The sequence below is a fragment of the Sycon ciliatum genome, chromosome 6 (assembly GCF_964019385.1).
Source record: "Sycon ciliatum chromosome 6, ocSycCili1.1, whole genome shotgun sequence".
Lineage (NCBI taxonomy): Eukaryota > Metazoa > Porifera > Calcarea > Leucosolenida > Sycettidae > Sycon > Sycon ciliatum.
The window spans coordinates 11,194,549-11,205,826 of record NC_088648.1 but is presented as its reverse complement, the minus strand read 5'-3'; the positions used below and the strand labels follow the sequence as shown (position 1 = coordinate 11,205,826).

At 51.1% G+C, this 11,278-nt stretch overlaps 1 protein-coding gene across 1 annotated transcript; it reads right to left on the bottom strand.

Moving 5' to 3' along the window:
- Positions 1-5,385: 5,385 nt before the first annotated feature.
- LOC135819371 (metabotropic glutamate receptor 2-like) lies at positions 5,386-10,577 on the bottom strand. Its single transcript, XM_065332567.1, has one exon. The coding sequence runs from the start codon at positions 10,005-10,007 to the stop codon at positions 6,075-6,077; it is 3,933 nt and encodes a 1,310-aa protein (XP_065188639.1). The 5' UTR covers positions 10,008-10,577; the 3' UTR covers positions 5,386-6,074.
- Positions 10,578-11,278: the final 701 nt, after the last annotated feature.

Sequence of the window (11,278 nt, the reverse complement as noted above, 5' to 3'; positions counted from 1 at the left end):
CTACGTGAATTAGTGCGTGAAGCAGAGCGCTGCGATCAGCGCCTACGCTCCGCGCTGAGCCCCATGACCGAGGAGAAGGTGCAGCAGACGTTCAAACGGCTGATGTTGGAAGGGCGAGTGAGAGCTGCAGTCCGTCTCATAACCGACCGTAGTGGTGGTGGGGCCCTGGACCCCAACTCCGAGGCAATGGGCAAGACAGGACCGCTTGGCAAGACTGTTCTAGAAGCACTGGAGGAAAAACATCCTGCCCAAAAGCCAGTCAACCAGAACTCGTTCATCCCCTGCGACGATCTCCCGGCATTGGAGAGGGTGGACATCACGGGAGCTCACATTGAACATGTTGCCAAACGGCTCTTCGGCAGTGCAGGACCATGTGGGACCGACTCTGATCACTGGCGTGCATTCCTGCTGCGATTCGGAAATGCCAGCACTCGTCTGCGAGAAGCAGTTGCCGCTTCAACTCGGAGGCACGCCAACGAAGTTGTGCCGTGGTCTGACATCAGAGCCTTTCTTGCACGTCGTGGTATTGCGTTGGACAAGCAACCCGGTGTCCGTCCTATCGGCATCGGCGAGTGTCGCCAGCGCATTGAGGCAAAGGCAATGGCCCTTGCAACCGGCCAGGATGTGCAGGAGACCTGCGGTGCAGACCAGCTATGTTCTGGGGCCAAGGCTGGTATTGAAGCTGCTGTTCACTCCATGTCCCAGCTATTCAATCAGGACGAGACCGAAGGTCTTTTACTGGTGGACGCGGCAAACGCGTTCAACTCCATCAGTCGGCCAGCAGCTCTCTGGAACTGCAGGGTTTTGTGGCCGCGCTGTTCCAGGTTCCTCTTCAACTGCTATCGGGGCTTCCCAGTGGTAGTTCTGAAAGACCCAAATGGCGCCGGCACCCATGCCATCCTCAGCCGCGAAGGAACAACCCAAGGCTGCCCATTAGCCATGCTCATGTATGCTATCGGCATACAGCCCCTCATCGAGCGTCTCAAGGATCCAAGTCATCACATCCAGAATTGGTACGCAGACGACTCGTCGTGCCTCGGGAGGTTGCTGCGAATCAAGGAGTGGTTCCTCTCCCTCCTTGAGCAGGGTCCAGCGTTTGGGTACTTCGCCGAGCCCTCGAAATCCATCGTGATCGTCAAGCCCCATCATGTGGAGGCCGCCAAGACAATCTTCGGCAATCTAAACGTGCAAGTCACCACCTCCGGTCGCTTCCTGGGTAGCTACATTGGTGATCCAGAGGGAGTCTCTTCCTTTGTCCGTAGCAGAGTGAGTGATTGGGTCGATGGTGTCAAATGTCTTGCCAAGGCAGCAAAGGCGTACCCGCAGTCAGCACACTCCGCGTTTACGAGATCCCTCTCGTGCGAGTGGACCTACCTCCAGCGTGTGTTGGAAGGCAACGAGACCGAGTATACTCCCCTGCGGGACACTATCCGGCACGTATTCGCCCCCAGCTTGCTAGGTCGTGAGGTTCTTGACGTTGAGCAAGATCTGTTGGCCCTTCCAGCCAAAGTGGGAGGTCTCGGCCTGGCCAATCCCGTTACGTCAGCCCCTGATGCTCATGCCACATCGAAGCGCGCCACTGAGATTCTGCAGGCTGCCATTTGCACCGGTGCACCGGTCGACATGGCTCACCACATCAGCCAGTGCCGTCAAGTCACCAGCGAGGTCAGCCGTGCTCGAGACCTGCAGATGACGGAACGTAGTAAAGTCCTCCGAGCTGCGCTTCCGCGTCGCCAACAGCGGACCCTCAACCGCATCGTTGATGGCAACGCTTCCGGCTGGTTGACCGTGCTTCCTCTCAAGCAGGAAGGTTATGACATGTCGGCGGTCCAGTTCCGCGATCAGTTGGCCATTCGCTATGGCCAGGAGCCGAACGCTCTCCCGTCGCATTGCGATGGCTGTGGAGCTGCTTTCTCTCTACAGCATGGTCTGGATTGCATGAAGGGTGGGCTCATCAAGTGCGGGCACAACGATGTCCGCGACTTCGATGCCCGGCTGGCAGACGTTGCATGGGGAGGTGTGGCTGTCGAGCCGGTGATGGTACCTGTGCAGGATGGCAACAACCGCCCCACACTGCAGGCGGATTGGCTGGTCCGGGGAGTTTGGGAAGGAGACAGGGTGGCGTACTTTGACAACCGCATCGTGGATGCCGACGCACCCAGCTATGTCCGCTCGAACCTCTCTTGGAACGCCGTATCCAACAGTGCTGCCTCTTCCAAGAAGAGAAAGTACAAGGCGGCCGCAGAGGAGCTGCGAGCATCCTTCACCCCGCTGGTCTGCTCAACTGATGGTGCACTGCACACAGAGTACCGTGCGTATCAACGGCGACTTGCTATGCGCCTTGCCTCCAGGTGGGACAAGTCCTACAGCAACGTCATGTCCTGGGTGCGGATCCACCATCAGTTTGCTGTTTTCCGGGCTGTCGACCTTCGTCTCCGCGGTTCACGTCGTCGTCTCGGTGGGCTGGCAATTTGCGATGGTGTCGGCCTTGGCGTTGGCCGTTAACATTCATGCGTATGGCACTTGTTGTTGTTGTGTGTGTGTGTGTGTGTGTGTGTGTGTGTGTGTGTGTGTGTGTGTGTGTGTGTGCGTGTGTGTGTGTTTGTTTGCTTTCCTTTTCTTTTCAGCTGTCATTTGCCCTGATCATGCCGCATGCGTGTTTCACAGCATAGTACGTTTCCGCTCATTTTCTTCTTCAACACACGCTAGCTGTATTACTTTGTTCTTGCCCGTACAAGAGGCTTTACCATAGGTCTGACATTGTACAATCACGTACATGGATATGACATTGTACAATCACGTACATAAGAAAAAGAAGTTACTTACTATGTACTGCGCATATACTGCGCATGTACATTGTGCGTTGTATTGTGCATGTACTGTGCATGTACTGTGCATGTACTGTGCATGTACTGCGCATGTACATTGTGCGTTGTATTGTGTTGCAATTAGCTAACCTAATGTATCCACAGGCGCCCTGTATCACACATTGGCACACACCATCGCAGATCCAGTGGCATGCACAGGCCTGAGGCAAGCCACCTGCTGAGAATGAACTGAGAATGAACACTGCCACACACGTTGGTACTTGAATCGAAGATTGGAGTTGGTATCCGCTTGGACTGCTAATGTAATGTCGTATGATGAAATCGAGGAGACAGGAAGATTATTATGAGAGAGAGAACATTGACCAACACCAGTACCAGTACTGGCAGTAGATCTACTAGTACAGCTGCAGTATGATGTTACTCACAAAACGTTACAGTAGCTATCCTTGTCAGGGACAGGGACAATGATCTTCAGAGAGGACCTCTCCACCCGATAACTAAATTACTTCAGAAATGTCAGATTGTTGGAATGAAAACAGATAATTATAGAACATTAGAAGTGTTGTTTCACAAGGGACAAGTGCCTCCTGGTCACTACTCTACTCTAGTACTAGTGACTCTACATCAAATACACACGACTAGTAACTGTAATACATGTACGTATGTAGTACTTCAAAGTAGCGGTAAACACTGGCAAACTGAAACAGCACTTAATTTAAAAATTGCCTCCGAATGCAGGATGTTCTGGTCATTTCAACATTCACTTCGTTGATGAAGTAGCTGATATTCATGCGTGTGCCAGGCTACGTGCGGGCTATCTCAAGATCACACAACGAGGCATACATTGAATCCAAGAACCCGGGCCTGGGTTTAATTGCAGTCCAACCACTCTGCTCTGCACGAAGGTCCACACCACAGCTCCTAGTTTACCCTTTTTCCCGCCACTACCAGAAGACCTTTGTCCTATGCGCTAATACGGCTCTTTCTGCAAACTCCCAACTAATAATTGAAGCATCGGATCATCGGATGTCACGGATGTGCACCTATGTAGGAATTGTTACAAGTCATGTTGTACTATCGTAATAATACTTGTAATAATACTATTGATGGACTTCTTCGCATAATGCTAATAATATGCTGTAATGCCACTAATGGACAAGTACAGTCAGCCGCGCGCAGTATCTTTGTTTTTGTGGCACATGCAATAACTAACTTTTCTGGTGTTAGACCGACTTCTGAGGCAAGAGCGCAATGTGGTCGTGTGGTGTATTGGATTCCAGGCTGTAATGGTGACTGAAATATTGTGCTGTTATTAGGTAATACTGCTGGCCTACTGCTGGCCTACTGCTGGCCTACTGCTGGCCTACTGCTGGCCTACTGCTGGCCTACTGCTGGCCTACTGCTGGCCTACTGCTGGCCTACTGCTGGCCTACTGCTGGCCTACTGCTGGCCTACTGCTGGCCTACTGCTGGCCTACTGCTGGCCTACTGCTGGCCTACTGCTGGCCTACTGCTGGCCTACTGCTGGCCTACTGCTGGCCTACTGCTGGCCTACTGCTGGCCTACTGCTGGCCTACTGCTGGCCTACTGCTGGCCTACTGCTGGCCTACTGCTGGCCTACTGCTGGCCTACTGCTGGCCTACTGCTGACCTACTGCTGGCCTACTGCTGGCCTACTGCTGGCCTACTGCTGGCCTACTGCTGGCCTACTGCTGGCCTACTGCTGGCCTACTGCTGGCCTACTGCTGGCCTACTGCTGGCCTACTGCTGGCCTACTGCTGGCCTACTGGTCTTTGTTCTTCCCTAGAGGTTGTAACAGTACTGATTGTGCATTCATCATGTACTGGCCATGTTGCTGCTGATTACATGTACATGTACATGTACATGTCACTTACTTTGAGAAGGGGGTTAACAAACTGCCAATCACCCCAATGCTTGAAACCATGAAGAAGTAACCAAAGCAAAGCATTCATCTACCTAACAGTGTTGTTACTTAGTACTTGTAGTATGGCCAGCAAGCTGCGTGTCAAACATCACCCCCCCCCCCCCCCCCTAACTCACTGGCAGCCATCGTGCTGCGTTGTGACATTCCGTGATTGCGTATACATGTAGGTACATGGGCTATCTAACATAGTAACATAGTGTATGTACATGCACATCATGATGATGATATCGTCTATGATACATGTACATGCACATGTAAGGGTAGCTTTTAACATTTTGACTTCAAGAAGTGGATTACTAGTAACGCAGTGATCAAAGCCATGCTGCTATGATAGCCGTGGTTCTTCCTGTACCGACACCCTTGTGGGAATGAAGTCCGGGCCTCGGCTACCTTGTGTGGATGCATAATGCCATAATGACATTGAACCTGTTACGTAAGACACTGGTACTGATGCATTCATAACTAGAACGCTCAGTACTTGTAGAAGAAAGCACAACATTAGCATTGGCAGCAATCTTTCCTTTTCCTGGCATATCATAGCCATAAGCTACATTGCACAATCATGTACATTCATGTACATGTCACGATCATTATGACTCGTAGGCGTGTGTGTGTGTGCGCACACGCGTCTGTGCAGGTCTGAGTGTGTATTTGTGTGTATTAAATATGTGTGTAGATAACGATATGTGAGGGCAACCAGGCAGACACCGTGGGTTGGTCAAAGACCACGATTGAGATACGAGAGGTACCTGGTTCAAGTCCTGCCTGGGAGCGTTTTTTCCAGCCGTGCTGCTACCCACAGTCAACTGGGAACTTGTGGCCAGGCACAAGGGGTACATGGATGCAGCTAATGGGGTCGTTCTCGGCACTTGTGCCAGTGGTTGTGAGACTCATCCACTCACCCCCACCGTTAGGCGCTGCATCTGCCGCTAGGGTTTACCGGGTGTTAGCGGCCGTCGTGAGTTCCCTTCGGGAACGGACACGATAATTTACTTCTTTTTTTTAACGATATGTGCCTGTGTGTATAAATAATACTATAGGTGTGAACTCGTAGCTATGGCAATGATATAATCACGTGACAGTGGCATTGGGTAACATCAAATCAAGTTACTAGTAGTAGTACAGTAGGACAGTAGTCAGTAGTACTGTAGTTGAAAAGGTCATCGTGAGATCAAGAGTAGTGAACACACTGCATATCGGTAATGATTATTGACAAGATCAAGAACACAGACTAACTGCCATGACCAATGGCACCTTCGAATGTGTAGTAACTCAATGAAGTCAATCATGGGAATCAAAGTCTCTAGGGATCTGATTGCTGAGAAGCATACTGCTGTGAGGCACGTTGATAGTTACTTACAGCACGTGCTAGTGTTTCAGGTTGATGCAACCTAGCTACTCCTGTTGTTGCTGTTTCTGCTACTGCTGTTGCTGCTGCTGCTTCTGCTGCTGCTGCTGCTGCTGCTGATGATGATGATGATGATGACGATGATGATGATGATGATGATGATGATGATGATGAGGAGGAGGAGGAGGAGGAGGAGGAGGAGGAGGAGGAGGAGGTAGAGGATGTTGTTGCTGCTGCTGCTGCTGTTTGAGGAGGCTGCAGTGTGCAGTCTAAATTGCTCGATGCTGAAAGGGATGTGCATTTCTTGACCATTTGCTCATCCGGTGAGGTACTCGTATATGTTACAGCAGAATCTGAGTATGGTGAAGAGGAGGATGATGCCAGCGGGGTATCTCTTGAGCGACAGGCAGTATTGGCGTTAACACAGATGGTCTGCACTGGAGCTATGCCGCACCGATTACTGGTAGCTCGGTATGATGTCCTGCGTTGGCTGTGCGCAAATGTCGAAGACACTTTGTGGGGTATGCCTGTATCGGTAGCCTGAGGTCCGTAGTCCCTTTTGCGAACAATTTCATAGAGGCGTGGCGCAAACAAACATGCCCAGAGGGACCAAACCTGGGCTGAAGAAGACAAGGCAATGATGAATGGCTGCAGGAAACCTTGTCCAGTGATGAAGAATGCTGGACCCAGGGCAAGCCATACAACAAATGTACAGAACGAAGCCATGAAGATCAGCCTCGCTTCATTGTATTGCTGGGGCAGCTTGCGCACTTGAAAGGCCATGGCAAGGTTCACAATTGTCAACAGCATGTCATAGGCCACAATGGCACCGTACCAGCTGGTGAACTTCTTGCTCTGGCACACCACCTCGATGGTATCAGTGTGCCAGTTCTTCTCCTCCACTGTAGGATTAGCTACCAGCACTGCAGTGACGGCAATGGCTTCACCGAGGCCGGTAAGGAACAGGATGACTGCAATTTGATATTGCAGTTGCAGAGCCTTGCCACGTGACACACCGTCCATGTTGAATATGGCACGCAGTCTATTAGTCTTGACCAGCACGGTAGCCGTGGATAGGATAGGCCAGGGAGTAGAGAAGAGAAGAATCTGCGTACACTGATGATGCGAGGGTGGTAGTAGGGTGACTATGCTGGACACGAACGAGACCAGGCCGGAGCACAGAATAACTGCACTCAGCTTAGTGTCACAACACCTAATGTAGGGCTTGTCGTGATGGCGGTGGAATGCCAGCAAGGTCAGTAGCAGTGTCACACATCCAATGCATGCCTGCACTATGATCACGATGCCATAACCACTGGTGACTGTCATGTATTTCCTGTGCTTATCCACGCAGTGAGACTGCTCAGCATTTGCCACGTGTTTTCTGGGATCACAAGCTGTGCACTGTTCACTGTTAGTTTGGTTGGAGACAGCATTGGTCTGGCACTTCACACAGGTCCAGCAACACAGCGGTAGATGCTTATCTCTCAGGACGTGTGTTCCATTCGGACATTCTTGATGGCACACTGAAATTGGGACGATAGGCCGGGATGGCTTGACATCATGATGCTGGTGATTCGAACTACTATTGTCACCCCAGAAAAGACGTGGTGCATTGAAGAAAGTCAGTCGCTCTGCTAATGATACGTTGCTCCCTATTCCCTGCCAACTGCCCACCTTTCTCAGCAACAAACTGGTGGTGGACACACGCTGCACATTCACTATCCAGTACAACGGAAGAGCACTCTGTGTTGCGGAATCAAATAAGCGACATCGTGTCTGGTTGTTGTTAACGTTAGTTGTCTTGTACTCATCTGGTATCAGATGCTGCACTTGGTCGCATGGCACGGTAGCTTTGCTAAGCATACAGTATATAGCCCTGGAGTGTCTGTGTCTAGCATTGTTATCTAGTCTAGCCTGAGTGCGGCAGCCACTGCTTGCCTCAGATGCATTCTTCACATCTGGCATATCCTCTGCCTGTTCAGCTAGTGTGTGAAGGAGGGTGGACATGGCTAGGTACAAGGCTTCAATAATTGGCTCTGTCTCGTGGACACTGGTGATGTCAGTGTTGGTCAGTTCGTCGTTGGAGCAAACTCTCTTCTTTGGCCTTTCCTGGTGCATATTCTGACAGTTGACAGCAGCAGTAGCAAGAGAGTGACCACTAAAGCCAGTGTGCGATGCTGGAACAGTGCAGTTATACTTCTCCTGGAGGTATGCTTTCAACCAGGGATTGCCTTGCCAGAACGTGGATAGCACGCTGGCATTGGAGAATGACTGGGCAATTTCATTCGTTATGCTCCTCAAGTAATCACCGCGGATAGCGCGTGGTGCCATCCCTATTATAGCGGGCATACCAGTCTTGGTAGCAAAGCTGGAGTAGTCTAGCCTGTTGACCCAGTCTTCACTGCCCAGCAGCACTACATCCGTATATTTCTTTTCAATCATTGCCATCAGGAACATACGTGCCTCTGCCAGCAAGGAGAAAAGCACGATGACTTTCAACTGCGGCGTTGCCATCAGTATGTCAATGGTCTGATGCATGCGTTCTGGATACGCTCTGGCTATGCTAGCCTCGTGGGAGATGCAGATGTTCTGAGCTTTGGCCTCGTTGCGTATTCCTTCCATTCCTTGCTGTGCATAGAGATTGTCACTGGAAGCAATCAGCGCTATGTAGCTCCAGCCAAAGTACTTGGCTACGTCCACCATGCCACGGACCTGAAACTTGTCGGAGGGGACAACGCGAAACAGGTTCGGATAGACATCCGTCTTGTCAAACTCCCTACTTGTAGCCCAGAATGATATCTGCGGCACGGACTGCGAGGCAGCGATCTGAGATACACTAGCTACCTCTGTGCTCTGACCAGGACCAAGGAGAATGTCCATACTCGGAGACTGACAGGGCACAAACGTGTTGCGGGCTGGACTTTCAGTACTGCTACTAGTCGGTGTTGATGCTGCTGCTGTTGATGCTGCTGCTGTTGATGCTGCTGCTGTTGTTGCTGGTGATGATGATGTCATTGCCGGTGATGTCATTGCTGCTGCTGCTGATGTGCTGTCGCTGTTCCCAGTAGAGTTTGCTATGCTCTGTTCATCGGTGAAAGCAGTAGTAGGACTTGCAGTGCCGGTACCACTACCCTGGCTACTTGCAGGACTCCAGTATGCGCCGTCTGCATGGCTAGCTGCTGTGTTGCCCATGTTGTTAGTTACCGCTGCTGTCATTTGCAATGCCAGTGATGAACTCAGCAGCAGCGATGCACACGTATCCCGCACCTTAACACCTAGCAGGTCTGATAACTTCACTCCCAGCTTCTCTCTCAGCATCTTGGTTACATTGGGCTGCTCGTGTTCAGCATCATCCAGGAACTTCTGCCGTGCATACAGCAAGGCATGGGTCCTGATGGCCGCATCCTGGTGCTGCAGTGAACCAGCTGGACACGTGTTGGACGCCAAGTCAAACGTGTGATGCAAAGCAAACATGGCACCTACTAACGATCCTTCTGCAGATTGGCCTTCGTCGTACTGGCACACGGTGGGTGAGAAGAAGCGGTGGTTACAGTCATATGGCAGAGTGTCACATGGCAGAGTGTCACACTCACTATTCATTCCTGGACTGGCTTCTGAGCTGGCACTGACTATTACATTATCCATAGGTCCACTCACAGCTGCATGATCTGTGCTGATCGGCGACCTAGCTTTGCTTGCTGGACTGGTCGACACGTCCGAATCCAAGCTGAGGGACTGCGAGCTGACCTCTCTAGAGGACTTTGTTGCTGCTGGGGCTTGCACTGCCTCCTGTGTGGCGGACTGGTGGACTGCAGAGTCACAGTGTACATAATCACTCGCCAGTAGCATGGCACCTGACAGGAGGAGTAGGGTGGGAAATTGCATGGCTTACGGAGAATCAGCGGAAAATCTCCATAGAAACGGGAGAGTTCATCGTAACTTAGAAAACCCTGATGCTGCACGTCTCTGTTAGACTAGCAAGAGCTGAGTGTACAATTATGTACATACACCATACAACGATGACTAACCTTGTTGAAACACTGGACGATAACTGCAAGAAGACAAATCAGTCAGGCATTCGTTACCGTATAGAGTGCTCGCCGAGTCTGCAGCGTCAACAGCGGAACACTCCAAGCCCAAGTTGCTCCATGTAAAGGAAGATCTTCAGGAGAAGAGCTCCATCGTTGCAAAGACTGATGGATACACCTTGCTTGCGTAGAATTCGAGAGACTCCTGACTAATGACTAATGTTGGCTAAATGCACATGTGGCTCTCAACTCATTGCTTTCCTAAATCCGCCGATCCAGGCTGACCAGGCTGACCAGGTGAATGCTTGCCACACGAGAATTCATTCTGCACAACTAATTCGAACACTGAGCTGCGCCGGCCGAGGATGTCAAGGAAGGAAGCCGCTCGGCTGGTTCACATCTGAGAGTATGAACTAGGAGCTGCAGCTGCAGCTGCGGCGAGGAAACACGGTACCGGTTTTGCTTCAGCGGTTCAACACACTGGCCGCACAGGTAGAGGATATGGAGAGCTTGGACGTCACTACTAGTTACGTCCAAACCATGTAGACCTCCCACTGAACTACTTTCACGGAGTGTGGGCATGATTCTGTGAGTCCTGTATAATGTACAGAGTCAAAATAATGATTGTAATGTCAACGTGTCAAAGCCTCTCGCTGCTTATCGCCGGTGCTTCGTGTGGATCTACCGGGAATATCTTGGATTACATCACTGATCAGCTAAATCGCACGGTGCTCGTAGATCTTACTGAGTGAGATGTCGGATGGCGATACAGGCCGTCGTAGTCTACGTCCGGGCGTCCCCTATGGCAGTACATGCAGTATGGGCCTATGTCTGAATAATCATGATACTGCGATAACACCAGTACAGCATGATTGTAGGAGTGCAGGTACACACTTGTCAGCGGCAGCTATAAAAAAAATTGTAGCCGCACAGCAGCATGACGGTATACTGCAGTCGTGTGCCTGTAGCAGTACAGTGATGTGGTGGTACATACCGTGTACAGACTGTCACAGTCTGTCAGGCAGTGGTACATGATGAATGATTGATGCCATGATTGATGGGTAGCCGAATAGACGTGGTCATGTGGTAGGAGGATCCGTGAAACTGCGACGCCAACGCGGGGCTGGC

Coding starts and splice junctions, on each gene's coding strand:
- LOC135819371 (XM_065332567.1), bottom strand. CDS start 10,007: ATGCAATTTCCCACCCTACTCCTCCTGTCAGGTGCCATGCTACTGGCG.